A 17203-nucleotide genomic window follows, 5' to 3' on the forward strand; every position below is an offset into this window, starting at 1 on the left:
GCTATGAAATTCCCTTATTCCTTCTACTGTGGATGAAGACACAGTAGAGAAGGTGAGGCAGTGAAAGACTTTTATACAGCTCTATAAGCTATCTATTTCATTCTAAATACAGTAGACTCTCAAATCAACCACACATCTCAAGGGATTAGTAAAAAAAAACCAGAAGATTTTTTTTAAAAAAAACACCTATTTTTATAATACAGTAAAACAGTGTTACATTAAGTTAGGTTTGTCTTTGTCTTTATTTGCTTTTAATTACTATATTTCAATATTAATATCAAGTTAATATAGAGTTTATGGTCTGGTATAGTAGGGAGCCCCCGGTGGCGCAACAGGCTAAACCACTGAGCTGCTGAACTTGCTGACCAAAAAGTTCGTGGTTTGAATCTGGGGAGCAGGGTGAGCTCCCGGTCTTAGCCTCAGTTTCTGCCAACCTAGCAGTTTGAAAACATGCAAATGTGAGATAAATAGATATTACTCCATGCAGTCATACTGGCCACATGACCTTGGAGGAGTCTATGGACAACGCTGCCTCTTCAACTTAGAAATGGAGATGAGCATCACCCCCAGAATCGGACATGACTAAACTTAATGTCAAGGGGAAACCTTTACCTTATAGTATGGAGTACAGTATTAGTTAGACCTATTTTCAATAATAACTCTCAAGGAACCAGAAACTATATATGCCCCACATTTACCAAATCCCCATGGGTGCTGGTTAATTGAGAGTCTACTGTATAGGGAATGGAGATAAGGTAACACTAGCTTAAACATAAGAAAAAAGAAGTTTGGACCAGATAAAACTCTCACCAAATACAGATTCAGTGCCTCCTAGTGATTAAAATGATGCTTATGAGAATGGAATATGAGGGCCATAAAACCTTGATGTTTCCTAGCCACTGTTATTCAAAGAAACACTGTACATAGTATGTAGCCATCATGGATAACTGGCCTTTTACTCCCTGTTTTAAAGTTTTTCGGTGTCATTACATCTTAGTGAATTCCAAAATTTAACTCTCTTGGCATCAAGCATAATCTAATCTACCACAGCGTTGTGCTGTTGTGAATGTAAAATGGACACAAGAAGACAGTCATATATGCTACTGTCGGCTCACTAGAAATGGAGCCCCTGGTGCCGCAATGTGTTAAATCCTTGTGCCAGCAAGACTGCTGACCAACAGGTCAGTGGTTCAAATCCAGGAAGAACGGGTTGAGCTCCCTCTGCCAGCTCCAGCTCCCCATGTGGGGACATGAGAGAAGCCTCCCACAAGGATGGTAACACATCAAACATCCGTGCATCCCCTGGGCAACGTCCTTGCAGACGGCCAATTCTCTCATACCAGAAGCGACTTGCAGTTTCTCAAGTTGCTCCTGACATGAAAAAAAGCTCACTAGAAGAAAAGTGGAATATAAATATAACAAATAAATAAATGAACATGGTGCTAAGTGACAGTGTGCTATTGTTTGTCAGTCTTAAAGCTCCCACCATTCAGTTTCATTCTATTCTTAGATTCTAGTATTATGGAGAAAATTTTTCTCCATGTCTTGGATGACTTTATAAACCTTGGCCGTACCACCCATGCCCTTATTTGCTCCAAGGGAATTACATGCAGGATTTGGTTATTATTTGTTTTCAGTTATTACATTTTACACAATGTAGCTGCAAAGTTTGCAGTGTATATGACAAAAATCACACAAAGAGGGCTAAATAGTTTTTTTTTTCTTGCAGGATGATTAAAATATATCTGAAGAAGATATTTTTGGAAGAAACATTTTAGAATGGAAAGGGGTTAAGAACTCTTTCCCCATCCAGCCAGTTTACAACCACTACAGCTGCATTGTTAAACAAACACTGGCAATAAACTACACATAACTAAGCATCATATGACTCTCCTATACAGAGGAAGGCCAAGTATATGCTTATTACAGTCAGTACCCTACATTTGTGGGAGTTAGGGGTGTATGTCCCTGTGAAAGTGGAAAACCTACAAATATTGGAAGCCCTCTAGCAAGGAAGTTGGCTTGGTTATGGAGCAGCTACAAACTCATGAAGAAACAAATCTATGAAAGAGAAATCTGCAAATGTGTGGGGCTGACTATAATGTTAACTTATTTTAGCACAAGCAATTACCCCAACTTTAATTTTTTTAGATGTAGATAAGAGAATGTGAATTTACCACCAACCGAAATGTGGCATGAGTGCTCTCTGTTATGTACATGGTCACAACCAAAGAATGCAACTGCATCCATCTACATCAGCAACAAAGCTAGTCAGCTGGTTGCTTTTCTTGAATCTGTCTTCTTACCTGATAGCATGTTATCTGTTTTCAAGGAAGGAAACTTCAAAGTCATTTCATGTTTGTGCCTGTGAATCATCAGATGATCTTCTGTCGGAAAACGCTGTTGGGCAAACCCAGAAGAAAAAAGGCAATCATCTCTGAAATATATTTTAGGGTCAATAGGCAGGACTTTTTTTGCATTTTTTAAACCATTAATATGACAAGGAAGCTCTGTAAGAGACAGGTGGAATGTACTGCTACAGGTAAGTAAGAGTAAAAGGAATCCCCATTCATTATTCAAGTCTTGCACTTGAAGATACATATTTTCCTGTAATGATAGCAATAAAGAGACTTCAAAGCGTAATGCTCCAGTTATTTTTGTTTTTGAGCATATCTTTTTGTTTTTAAATCATTTTGTTTAGTTTGCGTATGGAAATAGAAATGGCTTTCATATTCCTTTCTGGAAACAGAAATGTCATACATATTCTAAAATATAGGCAGTCACAAAAGCCAAACAAGAATTTGTAAGTCAGAACAAGTACATTTTTAAGTGTAACTCCAGCCATTTGTGTGTGTGCATGCATGTGTGCATGTGTGTGTGTGTGTGTGTGTGTGTGGGTGGGTGGGTGTCAGCTTTAGATATCAAAGAGAAGGGTAAATACCTCACTTTCCAACCCTGTGCAAATTGGATTTTGAAAAAAAATGGCTTGCTGTGGAAACAAGGACTGGAGCTAAAGCTTCATTGGAGACACTTGTTTCCAATGATAATTCTTTCAGGAGTAAATTTCCCTTCCTAGGGGTAGATTTCTCTCACTTTCTGTTGTCTCACCCCTGTTCTTAACTAAGAGTCATTAGAAAGTCTGATGTTTGTAACTCAGGGACCGCCTGTATACAAGTACAATTTTGTATTCTGTCACATGTTCTTGAATTGTTGGTAAATCCAGTCCAGTGTATATTTTGTAGTCCAATATTCTCAATAATTGCTATAAATCATATATTCCTATTTTCTCTATACTAATTAATCTGAGTAACAGTCCTGTTCAAAATGATGAGCACAAATGTGCTGATCCAATAAAGAAAGTTATTTATATATTACCGGGACTTATCCTCACAATCTGTTATGGTACATTGCACAGCAAAGATTCAAAAAGTTATGTATAGAGGAATAGCTGGCCATGATGGCTGGAGGATTCTTATAGTGAAAAAACAACTTTTCCAGCAAAGCAATCCTAGACAGAGAACAGAAAAGTGATGAAGTAGGAGGTTTCCCATGTTTGCTCTCCCCCCCCCCCCCCCCGGGGCTTGGTTTCTCTTTTTCACATTTTCCCCCTTGCAAAATCAATAGGGGCAGGATCATCATAAACAGAACACAGAAATGGTCTTATCCTGAGGTTTTATGACAGAATAGATGGCCTGCAAATCAAACTGATTTAAAAATACTCAATTCCCTACACCATCCAGACAATGTCAATTTGCATTTTATCTTTCTGTGCCTTATGGTTTAGGTGGCAAAATGCATTCTAAATGGACTATTTCCCACCCAACATGAATGTTCTATACAGTTTGACCAAATGATTTACATTCTTCATCCATTTAACAGCTGCTCTGTTTGTGGGTTTCAGGGATTTATACTACAAAATAATCACGTTTTCAAGACTGCCAAAAGAAATTTCCAGAAACATTAAACTGAACAATTATATATTTCTATACAGGGGTGTAGAATAGTGATGGGATTGGGGAGTCAGGAGAAAAACACTATAATTAAGTTATAAATTATTATCAGATACTAGTTAATAAGCCAGTATATATTATGCTACAGCTAGACTTGGTTTACATTCCTGCTGATTCAACTCACCTGTGAGCAGCCCGGGGCACTGCAGACAAAAGGCCTCTCCTGCTCCAAATTCATCTTTGATTCCTCATAAATCTATATTTAAAGTGAAAAGGAGGGGGAGGGAATTCATAAATATACAGTTACCTATAATTTCAGGAAATATGGAAAGTATAGACAAGCCTTCCCCACCTGATGCCCTCTAGATGCATTGAAAAAAGTTGGCTGGGAATGATGGAGGCTGTGGCAAAACACATTTTGGGAGGAATTCATTGGAGGAAGGGTTACATAACCTTTGCTTAAAAATAACACATAAAAAAATGCCACTTTCCCTTTAAAACTCTTAACAGTGCTAAAATCAGGCTTCCTATTGTGTATTTGTGCACCAGCTGCACCCGTACCTTGGGAACTCAGACTTGGCCATGGTAGTCCATGCTCTGGTTGAATACCGAATAGGCTACCACAAAACACTATCCATGAGGTTGTCTTTGAAGACTGTTCAAAAGCTTCAATTAGTCCAATGGACAGCAGCAAGGTTAATCACTGGAGCGGTGTACAGGGAGCATACAACCCCTCTGTTGTGCCAGCTCCACTCACTGCCCATTTGCTACTGAGCACAATTCAAAGTGCTGGCTTTAGCCTATAAGGCCCAGCTTACCTGCCCGAACGTACCTCCTTCTATGAACCACTTAAGATTAAGATTGTCGGAGGAGGCCCTGCTCTCAGTCCCGTGGCCTGCGCAGGCACATCTGGTGAGAACTAAAGACAGGGCTTTCTCAGTGGTGGCCTCTCTGCTGTGGAACTCCCAGTGATATTAGAGCAGCTCCCTCCCTCCTGACCTTCAGAAGGAAAGTGAAAACCTGGCTCTGGGGTCAAGCCTTTGGAGATAAACTACAGTGCAATAATAGCTATGAAATACGTGCAATGATTCTTGGAACGGCCCCAGATTACATAGATGGTGTGATTTTAATAGTGATTATAATGGTTATATGTTTTAATGATTGACAACTGGAAAATAGAGGGAGAAACCGTGGAGGCCATGACAGACTTTGTATTTCTAGGTGCAAAGATTACTGCAGATGCAGACTGTGGCCAGGAAATCAGAAGACGCTTACATCTTGGGAGGAGAGCAATGTCCAATCTCGATAAAATAGTAAGGAGTAGAGACATCAGACTGGCAACAAAGATCCGCCTAGTCAAAGCCATGGTCTTCCCTGTAGTAACCTACGGATGTGAGAGCTGGACCTTAGGGAAGGCTGAGCGAAGGAAGATCGATGCTTTTGAACTGTGGTGTTGGAGGAAAGTTCTGAGAGTGCCTTGGACTGCGAGAAGATCCAACCAGTCCATCCTCCAGGAAATAAAGCCAGACTGCTCACTGGAGGGAAAGATACTAGAGACAAAGTTGAAGTACTTTGGCCACATCATGAGGAGACAGGAAAGCCTAGAGAAGACAATTATGCTGGGGAAAGTGGAAGGCAAAAGGAAGAGGGGCCGACCAAGGGCAAGATGGATGGATGGCATCCTTGAAGTGACTGGACTGACCTTGAGGGAGCTGGGGGTGGTAACGGCCGACAGGGAGCTCTGGCGTGGGCTGGTCCATGAGGTCACGAAGAGTCGGAGACGACTGAACGAATGAACAACAACAACATGTTTTAATGTTCATTTTAACTCTGATTTTAAATTTTAACTTAAATGTATTTAATTGTCTGTTGTTTAAAGGCACCAAATAGTTGCCATATGTAAAGCCACCTTGAGTTCCCTTCGGCGTAGAGAAAGGCGGGATATAAATAGAGTAATTAAATAAATATTGCTAATGTCCATCCAGAATGAATGCACTATATGCACTTACAAAGAAGACAAAATTAGCCTGTCAAAAGAAATTTAGTTAGGAGAGGAATCTCTCTCAATGTTGCTATGCCATTCAGAAATGTCATGAATCAATTTAACCTTTTGCATTTTCTGGTGATTATCATTTCAACCATATTGCTTTATGGGTTTGTTTTTAAATGCCATGATATCTGTGCTTGTTCTTGTTTTTTAAAAAAAATTCACTGTTTAATCTATTTTTCATATTCATATGGAATCCCTATGAGGGATCGGTTAACAAGTGTGAACATCTACAATACTTACCATATTTTATTGTATTGTGACTTAGCTAGTTTTTTTCTTTTCTTTTTTTCTTTTTACTAAAAATTCTTTCTAAAGTAAATGTAATGTTATAAGCAATAAGCAAGAAATCCAACTTATTATTAATAGTACTGTTGAAAACATAACAACAAGAAATTACTGTTTAAACATCATAGTGGGTAGTGGGAACACAGTCCGTTAGTACTAAAAATGACTTATCAGGTTCTGACTTGCAACATGTTGAGTATAGCCCCAAAGTCATGCTTAATATTTCATGCCATCCAAATATCTTGTTTTGGCATGGACTGTCCCAATTAGTCCTGTGCCAACTCACTTTCTCTTCTTCTTTTAAAAAGTCAGTTTTTCTCTGTTACTTTCCCCCTTTGTCCTCAACTTACTTCAGTTGTTGCAAGCTGAGTTCAAAATGCAAAAGGGAAAGGAAATGAAGGGTGGAATATTTTCGTTCCCAGTATGCTCAGGTAAGGTCAAACCACTGCAGCCTCTCTTAGCTTGTATGATCTTCCTAATTAATAACTTCTGCCATTTTAATGATGCTTCATGTTCCTTGACCTCACTTCTCCCAATTTTCATCTGTGAAATGTTGTGCGATATTATTCATATTCATATATATATATATATATATATATATCACAAAGTAAAACATAATATGGCTATATATTATAGCATCATGATAATATCTTATCCAGCAGATAGGAAAACATCATGCAATGTCATTTCATATTCTAAAAAAGTTTAAACATGCTTTGAATTAGTCCATGAGAAACTTACAATTTACATTTATCAGGAGAGGGCAACCACACTGTCTTGCTTACATGCTTCAAATCTTGTCCAAGGAGTAGGCGTCAAGCAAAATATCCTATGTTGTTTCAACACAGGATTTTCTCACTTGAATTACGGTACCTAAATAAGAGAGAAATTGTGGTGAGAAAAGCTTTCTAGATGAAAAAATCAAAAGATTCATTATTAAGTAGCACCCAGCAGAGGAAGATGCATTTTGGAGCTAAAATTGGAGAAAAACTGAATTGCAGGTAAGACACAATTCTGCTTTTCCTATTGCAAACTATGGTTGATTTTGGGGGAGGCAAAGACGGACTTGGGAAAAGTTACCATATATATACTTGAGTATAAGCTGAGTTTTTCAGCCCCTCTTTTAGTCTGAAAAGCACCCCTTGGCTTATATTTGAGTCAAACTTATTTATTATTTTACTCTATTGTTATTATTACACTTATTATTTTACTCTATTATTGTTATTACATTTACAGTATTTTCTTCTATTATTTTTATTACATTTATTATTTTACTCTATTATTACATTTACATTATTTTATTCATATTATTATTATTACATTTATTATTTTACTCTATTGTTATTATTATTACATTTACAGTATTTTATTCTATTATTTTATTACATTTATTATTTTACTCTATTTAATATATTATTATGACATTTATTATTTTACTCTATTATTATTTTTATTACATTCATTATTTTATTCTCTTTGTTATTATTGGAAGGATATATACGCACATTTACATTGGAGAAGATTAGGATAATAGTTTCATCAGAGTTGGACAGTCTTATCTTAAATTAGTTTTGTGTAAATATTCAAAAACATTTAACCTACTGATGCCTCAATGCAATTTTATTGGCTTCTATTTTTATTTTGAAATTTTCCAGCTGCATTTCCCACCCTCAGCTTATACTCAAGTCAATACGTTTTCCCAGTTTTTGTGGTAAAATTAGGTGCCTCGGCTTATATTCAGGTTGGCTTATACTCGAGTATATACCGCACTTTGTTTATTACAACTCCCGTTATCATTAAGGCAGTATGGTTATGTTCCTTTGGGCTTCTGGGAGATGTACTCTAAGGCAGAAACTTTTCCTGCTCTAGCAAAGTGATAATTGTTTTAAAATCCAAAAGATTACAATTGAATATATTACACTGATAATAAAGGAGGCTAGTAGGTTGTCAGTTGGCTCAATATGCCTGAAACATACGAAGCAGCTTTAGCTTCCTTTTGCTTGTGAAATTTTAATAAGAAATACAATTCTCAAAGTAATTATATATTGCCAAAAATTAAAAAAAACAAGATGAAGGGTTTTTAAAAAAAAAAAAAAAGATGCTGAGAAAGCAGTGCTGACAGATTTATGATATCAGCCCCAAAGTTTAAAGTAATTAACTATTAACATTTTGGGTTTGAAACTCTGCATAATGCATATTAAACTAGTTTGATTTCACAGTTATCATCTCTTTTGGAAGGGTGTAGGTTTTAGAGTTTTCATTTATTCTTTAGGTGAAAAAGGAATGGGAAACGAGGAGGCCTCGTGGACTCTTTGGAGAGTATTAGATATAATGCAGAAACCACTAGGTACAATTCAGGTAATTGTACCTACTTCCCCTTTTGGGAAGTAGCAGCCTGTAATGAAAGGACCAAGCATTGACATCTCCGACCCATCCTCTGTTTGAATATCAGCCAGCAAGCCAATGCCTCAAATAAAAAAATAGCTTCCTAAGATCTATAGAGATACTCGCAGGAACACCTCAAAAAACGATTCCAAAAGTGGCAGGTGAAAACCCAGAACCTCAGTCAGTGGCTGATACCAGATGAGAAACTCCCTCCAGGACACGTCGAAGATTGGGCAACCTGGAAGGCACTGAACAGGCTTTGCTCTGGCACCACAAGAGGCAGAGCCAACCTTAAGAAATGGAGCTACAAAGTGGAGTCCACAACATGCGAGCATGGAGAAGAGCAAACCACAGACCACTTACTACAATGCAACCTGAGCCCTGCCACATGCACAATGGAGGACCATTTCATAGCAACACCAGAGGTACTCCAGGTGGCCACCTTCTGGTCAAAGGACATTTAGCTTTAATGCCAAGTGTTACACTTTATTTGTGTTTTTAAACACCTTATAACTTGTGCCCTCAATTCGCATCTGACATGATACATAAATAGCTAACAAATAAGTATCTGGGGACACTCCTAAGATTGCCAAGAAACGGAAAAGGACAGGAATATAGGAGCTAAGGAACTGCTGTTAAAGGTAAAAGATGCCAAAAAATAGAAGGGGGCTCTTGAAGGTATTGTTAAACTAAAGAACATAAGCAATGGGAAAATAGGGGGCTCCCTGATCCTCTTTTGGGGTATTAGGCATACACCTTTGCAGTATAAAGGAGATTTGAATGAACTGGAAATAATCGTGAGTAAACTAATCATTGACACACAGTAAAACACATATTCAGAAACACTGATGGATTCATTGTTGAATAAAAGAGACCAAACTCTCCATATCCACTTGCTGTTTGGTTACTAGTGCAGCATGCTAGCAAATATAAACATAGACACGTTTGCAAATATTATTTTGCAAAATGTGGAAGCTACGGTTGCCAGATTATTACAGTCTCGTATAAGTAAACTGAAATGGCAGGGAATGGAATCTCAATTTGAACGTTTCTTCAGTATTGTTCATTAAGAAAATATGGCAAGCCATCCCTCCACATTTGCTCCATTGAGGGGCGTTGTAACTCATGAAAGTGGAAAAACATAAATTTAAAAATAGCTATTTTTGTTTGCCTGAGAGAACTAAGTTCTAGACATCTGAAGGTCTTCTAGCACTGTGGTTCTCAACCTGTGGGTCCCCAGGTGTTTTGGTCTACAACTCCCAGAAATCCCAGCCAGTTTACCAGCTGTTAGGATTGAGAACCACTGTACTAGCACAACTCAATGGTCAACTTCCACTGGAAATTAACCATAGAATAGCATGAGAGGATCCAGAGAATCCTAAAGAGGTACTCCCTTTAGAAATCGATCCTCCAGAATGATTGGAGGAAGTTGATCATAATAGTCACACTGGAGGACAAAAGATTCTCAGAAAGAACATTTTAAAAATCCATGAATGATCAAATCCGCAAAAAGTCAAACCCGCAAATGTGGTTAATTTTTTATTTTGTTCTTCATGTTTCCAACAAGGTGTTCATGGCTTTTATACTAACAGCATGTAAAAGCACTGACAAACAAAGAAATAAAAATGCATAATCAAAAGCAGCACTGGTCTTCAAATTATTTTAGCCCCACTCCTCACCCCCAAGTTGCCTATTACCCTTCTTGCTAGTTCAGATAAACATGATTTCTTCGTTGCACACCTGCTGGAGAGGAATGGTGTGAAATGACTAAACTTTTAAGTCTTAGCATTAAAAAAATAAAGTATCTGCAAACATTTCAACGGGTTTACTGGAAGACTATCATGCCGGCTTGTTTCCTGTTCCAATGTTATTCTTGAAGTAGGCTGCAATGAGAATCTGATTTTCATCGAGTTATTATTGTTTGCAGCTGTGCAACCTTCTTAACCTTGTTTCAAAAGTGACATTTTACCCTTCGGTTCCAAACTGACTGAATGCAGTGGAATTTTCAACCTTGCGATTAACCCTTTAAAAAGTTGGGGGAGGATGGCCTAGTTGTCATACAGGCATTCAGTTTAGGTTAAAGGCTAGCTTTGTGAAATATTCACGGCAATCCTATTTGTTTTCTACAGAGAATAACACATAAAGCAAGTTTCAGTAGAATGCAAAATCCCCACGGTATTTGCAGGAAAAAAACAAGGAGTTTGAAACTAGAAGGAATCTAGTTACCTAAATGCTGATGTTTCCTAGCAAGTCCACATGCCAGACACAGTTCATGTTTGACTAAAAATTCTTCAAATGTTATGGGTCATGAGTTTCTTTTGTCTAGTACATGTGCCATAGAAATCTCTAAAACTTGATCCTTATCATGCATAATCTCCCTGCTATACATTATGGCAAGGGTTCTCAAACTGTGCTCCGCTGAGCTCTTGTGGCTCCTCGCCTGTGGAACGCCCTTCCTACGGACATTAGACTAGCACCATCTCTAATGGTATTCCGCAAAAAAGTGAAGGCCTGGCTGTTTGAGCAGGCGTTCTAATAATTAGTGCAATGATTGGTTAATGAACACTGGAATGGAACAATGGATGACGAATCTGGATCATGTTTTTGATGATGAGACGATAATGAATGGTTATTGTAGTAATTGTTATTAATTATGTAATGTGTTAGGTTATTAACTATTTTTTATACTGTAGCATTGAAATTTTGCTGTTCTTATTTGTTGTGAACCGCTGTGAGTCGCCTTCGGGCTGAGAACAGCGGTATATAAGGTAAATAAATAAATAAATAAATAAGTGATAGTGAGGGGCTCCGCAGAGCCATGTTGCTTTCCATTATCTCCTCTTTCCTCCTCAGAAGTGCAGGGAAATTAAAGTTTGGAGCTACCAAAACAACTGCAGCAGTAGCATTGTTCTTCTGAAGGACACACCCTGTTCCCTCACCTTCCTTGCCACCACCTCTCTTGCTTCCCCACCTCTCTTGCTGCCCGGACACTTTTTCTTGGCACCCAGACCCTCCCCGCCCTGCCTTCTTTTCTTCTAAAACCCTATTTCCCTCCCACTGCTCAGGGGTTCTTTGATTATGCTTATCCTGCATGGCATAAGGGGATGGACTGGATGGCCACTGGGGTTGCTCTTATTATTATTATTATTATTATTATTATTATTATTACAACAGATGTATGGCCATCTGTTTGGGGTGCTTTGATTGTGCCCTTACTGTCTGACAGAAAAGTGTTGTACTGGATGGCCCCTAGGGTCTTTCTTCCACTGAATACCATTAAGCATATGTTGGTTGTTCTTCATTTTAAATATTTATTGATTTGTTTATTATGTTTACATATATCTTGCTTTTTCTCTCCATATAGAGACTCAAAACAGCTCAGAATAAAAAGCATTACAATACAACTAATAATAATAACAACAACAACAACAACAACAACAACACTTTATTTGTATTCTGCCCTGTCTCCCTGAGGGGACTCAAATATACAAATATTAAAACAGTATTAAACATCATGAATATTAAAAACAATTCTGGTTAAACCTATAAAAGCATATAAATCACAACAGCCCCTGACGATCTTTAAAACCTTTGTCTTTAAAAGTCTGCCTGAATAAAAAGGTTTTGCCTGCCACCAGAAGGATAGCAGGGAGGGGCCATTCTGGCTTCCCTGGGCTGGGAGTTCCAGAGTCAAGGGGCAGCCTTTGAGAATGAAGGGCCACTCTCTCGTTCCCCCCAACCAAGCTTGAGATGGAACTGAGACTGAGAGAAGGGCCTCTCTTGAAGATCTCAGGGCCCAGGGAGGTTCAGTCAGCCAAACAGCCTGGACCTGAGTTGTCTAAGGCTTTAAAGGTCATAACCGGCAGTGGTCCAGCACTTTGAATTGTGCCCGGAAACAGATTGGCAGTCAGTGGGGGTTGTTGGCTCCCTATAGCAAGTCCTAGTGAGCAACATGGCTGCAGCTCTTTGGACTATTTGAAGTTTCTGAACATTTTTCAGAGACAGCCCCACGTAGAGCACGTTACAGTTGTCTAGATACAGTATAACTAAGGCATGTACCACCATGGCCAGATCTGGCTTCTCAAAGAATGGGTACAGTTGGTGCACAAGTTTTAATTGTGCAAAGGCTCTCTTGGCCACTCCAGATCCCTGGGCCTCCTGGTTCAATGCCAAGTCCAGGAGGACTCCCAAACAGAATCTGTGTCTTCAGGAAACTATAACCTCTTCCAGCACACACTGCATCCCTCTTCCCTGATCTGCCTTCTGACTGACCAGGAGTAATGCTGTCTTGTCTGGATTATATTTCATTTTCCACTCCATTGCTGATGACAGTCACTGGTTTAGGATCAGTTGAACAGGGTAATGCAAGCATCTTTCCTTTTCATACTGAATTTTCATTTTGTTTATCCTCAGGTATACTTCAGCTCTCCTACCGCCTCATATGTACCTTCCACCTTCACAATCTGGTGTAGGTTACTGCAAACAAGAACTCATGCACACAAATCAATTAATTTCTCAAGCACCAAAAAGAACTGTTTATTTATTTGAACATCGGCTTGCTAATCTACAGGCTTAGCGAGCTTTCTCTGAGTTCAAAACACAGTAAAGAAAGAGTTAAAAACAAACTCGGTTATTACCAGCTTCTTCCAGCCTGACTAAACCCTCCCACCAATTTTCGGGATCATTGCAATTAAATGGAGTATGGTGTTTTCCTTTCTATCCAGCTGAAGTGCTTGTTTTAAAAACAGCCGGCATCAAGATTTCCACATGTACACATACAAGATTCATTATTACACTTGTGGCTGTTTATGCTGCTATGGTAAACGGTCTGTCGCCCATATTTTCCTGGATTAAAATATTTCCAAATGGGTCTGGATAAAGAGAAGAAATCCACATCTGGGGCTCCCTAAACAGTTCTACCATGATAGATGGCTGGGACTTAAGTTCTCAGTGGTGATTTAATGTAGATGAGTGCAATTAAATCTGGATATGGAAACACAATTGAATAGAAATCTATGTATTTATTAAAATGAAGTACCTTCTTATGGCAGATATCTTCTTCCAAGCTGGCCTTGCATTTGCAATCTTAGGAATCCTACCATTCACCTTGCCCTTGTGTTGCCACTTAACTTCTTTCTAGATTGGGTTCTTGGCATTCAGATTGTTCCCTTAAATGTGGGCTTATGGCTGTGCTGTTGTATGCATTCTGCATCAGTATGTGTGGCCTCACTTTAATGCAGGTTTGAAAAGGGGAGTCAGATAAAGTTTCAGAGCATCAATAAGAATACATTTATTAACAAGATATTAATTTCTAATATGTTTTTTCTTTGTTTTAGCCTTCTTAAAGTCATAATGAGTTAGTTTTCCCTTCTGACAAGGTCTCCTGTTTCTCCTAAATCCAACTTTGTCTGTGTTAAATACACTGTTCTCTATCAAATCCAAAACTCTATCAACTTCAAAAACCTATCTACCCAATAGTCGTCACCTTCACCCCCTCTCTGAACCATGACTGACTGTCTTCAAAGCAAGTCTGCCCAGTGCCTCCTTTGCACTAATATAAAATGTTTTATGGCTTCTGGGACAGAGAGATATAGTAAGTTCATCCTCCTCATACAAAAAACCAGAAAACATGAGAGCTGGCATGCTACATATGAAAACAAACAGGCCACATAAACAGTTCTGCAAATCAGTTCAAAATGAAATAATCTGCAGCCACATGTTCTGCCTTCTTCCTTGGTTACCTGTTCTATCTCCCTGATATCCTGTTAGGCCCTAAATCAGTATTACAGGGCTGGCCTCCACTGTACCCCCTTTTCAGGCAACATATATAATTGCACACAAGCACACCCCATACCCCACATCTTACACTAAACATCATAATATTCATACACTTCATGCATTGTCTTAATACTAACAACCTACTAACAAATAATTCAAAGCAACCCTTAAGAAGACAAATGCCAACATCAAAATACTGGGAAGGTAAGGGAGCTTTCCTGTGTCACAGTGCTGGGCTGAACAAGGAGAGGTGGTCAGCCAAATAGCCAGGACCTGAGCCATCTAGGGCTTTAAATATCATTACCAGCACTTTGAATTGTACCCGGAAACAAACTGGCAGCTAGTGGGGCTACTGCAGAAGGGAGGTTGTCTGCTCCCTGTAGCCAGCCCCAGTTAGCAACCTGGCAGAAGTTGTTTGAACCAGCTGAAGTTTCTGAACACTCTTCAAAGACAGCCCCACATAGACCACATTACAGTAATCCAGAAGGGATGTAACTAGGCAGGTACCACCATGGCTAGATTTGGCTTCTCAAGAAGCGGGTGCAGTTGGCACACAAGTTTTAATTGTGCAAAGGCCCTTCTGGACACCTCAGATCCCTTAACCTCCAGATTCAACGCTGAATCCAGGAGGATCCCCAAACTGCGGACTTGTGTCTTCAGGGGGAGTCTGACCCCATCCAGGATTGGCTGAATCCCTATTCCCTGCTCTGCTTTCCAACTGACCAGGAGCACCTCTGGATTAATGGTCAATTTGTTTGCCCTCATCCAGTCCATTACTGAGAACAGATATTGGTTTAGGGTCAGGATAGCCTCCTTGGCTTCAGATGGGAAGTTAGAAGTAGAGTTCGGTGTCATCCACATATAGGCGACACCATTTCTGCTTTATCTGGTTTATTTTTGTTTTCCAGCAACCTCTAAACTGTGGACTGTATGACAAACAATAGCACACATTATCTACAGTGTGGTCAAAATGAGAAGATACAGATTTTGTGGATCAGGTTTGCTTTGGCACAACAGTTCTGAAACGCTATGAAATTATGTTTGCTCTGTGTGACATACTGAAAACAACATCGAAAGATGAAACGTCTATAGGAAGTCAGCAAAGGCCAGAAAAGGCAACAGCTGCCACAGTGAGAGATGAAGTGCATGAAGCAAGAGGTGTCAATAACGTGATTTTGGCAACATCTAGTAAATACCACAACTTGGGAGGATTCCCGGTGTCTAAAACGTGCAGGCAAAGGCTGGCTTCTCATTTTTATTCATAGGTTCATGGCATGTGGAGCTGAGGCCTCCAAGCCCCCAAACTTTATTTCTGAACACTAAGGAACTATTCCCATTGCTGGTTTGTGCATACATTTCATTAAGAGTTTTTCCTCCAAAAACAATATTGACAAGCAGCGACTTTTTAAAAAAAGAGATTGTACTGTAATTCCTGAATGCTAATTGCTTCAGTTTACAGTACACAAAGAGATAAAAGAATTTGCCTACCTTGAAAATAAATAAATCTATGAAGAGAAGGAAAAGAAACATAAAAGGCATCCTGGGGAAAAACAACAACACAAGCTGTTTTGCTGACTTTCATACTAGAAGCAGATTCTGTGTGTGTGTGTGTGTGTGTGTGTGTGTTGTAAAACGCAGACTTTGAAAACAAGGTCAGACATTGTTTGCCTTTTGGTCCATCTTAAAACACAGTAATTCTGGAGTTTCTAAACTCAGCCAGTAAATTTACAACATGGGTCTATCTCAACCAGCCTGAAACAACTTAAATACCGTAACTTCTCCCGCTCTTTTTTACCTAACCATTTAAAAAGCAAATGAGAACTCTTGGGGAATGGTGGCCATTTATAATTCAACGTTAGCCTTTATTCATTCTTTTTTGCTGCTGATCCAAACAGACAGAACAGAAAATCTTAATATGGTTCATAAAAGACTCCCCACACAATCCAGATTCCAGAAGGTAATGTTTATACGCAATTATGTCTTCCAAGTTAGTTTTGGATCTAGAAAGCTATGAATGAAATACTGCTACTTGGATATAAAAAGTTGCAAGTGAAATACTAACATTTGGATCTAGAAAACTACAAGTGAAATACTACCACCTGGATCTAACGAGCTGCAAGTGAAATACTACCACTTAAAGAGCAGGCAAATATTCTGGGCCTTGTAGTTGGGTGCGACCCATTTTAATGGCTCCTTCTCTAAATGACAAATGCCTGTATTCTGCAGAAGGCAGCCATGGCATTTCAGATGGGATGCATACTCTTTGCCTACTCTTTAAGCCAGGGATCCGCAAACTAAGGACCATGGGCCGGATATGGCCTTCCAAGGTCATTTACTCAGCCCTCACCCTAAACTTTAGACTTAGGGTTGCCCTAATCTGAAATGACTTGAGAGCACACAACAACAATCCGAATTAACGTGACTATTTCATCAGCTGAAAGCAGGCCCACACTTTTCACTGACTTTTATATCCCTCCATCCCTTTCTTTGTGAATTCATATCACCAGTGAAAGCAATGTCCATATTCCTACAGATTATAAAGGAGTGGAATAGGTTAATTTAAATATGTGTAATCCAGTTTCACTAATTAAAATTAAATTATGCAAAAAAGCTGTTCAAATGATATTTTCTGGAACAGAGATGTTAATTTCAATTTCATTTTTACTGTGTTACTAGCTCCAATATTCATATTTGAGAGGCAGTATGGACGTTTGAGTTTTGTATTAGGACTCTTGGGAGGCCAGGGTTCAAAATC

At 38.9% G+C, this 17203-nt stretch overlaps 1 protein-coding gene across 5 annotated transcripts in view; it reads right to left on the reverse strand.

The window, feature by feature from the left end:
* The window catches only part of CREB5 (cAMP responsive element binding protein 5), a 295632-nt gene that overhangs the window by 233844 nt on the left and 44585 nt on the right, over window positions 1-17203 (reverse strand). For 4 of the 5 annotated variants that reach the window (XM_060782012.2, XM_067470242.1, XM_060782013.2 and 1 more), the window contains exons 2-4: window positions 7027-7158; window positions 4135-4206; window positions 2307-2400 (exon numbers count right to left, since the gene is read on the reverse strand). In XM_060782012.2, coding sequence (XP_060637995.2) covers window positions 2307-2400; window positions 4135-4188 — 148 coding nt within the window. In that variant the 5' untranslated portion in view covers window positions 4189-4206; window positions 7027-7158. Of the gene's footprint in view, window positions 1-2306; window positions 2401-4134; window positions 4207-7026; window positions 7159-17203 lie in introns of those variants that run through there. The other variant, XM_060782015.2, reaches the window with a different exon arrangement.

This window comes from Anolis sagrei, chromosome 6 (assembly GCF_037176765.1).
Source record: "Anolis sagrei isolate rAnoSag1 chromosome 6, rAnoSag1.mat, whole genome shotgun sequence".
In the NCBI taxonomy this organism is placed as follows: Eukaryota; Metazoa; Chordata; class Lepidosauria; order Squamata; family Dactyloidae; genus Anolis; species Anolis sagrei.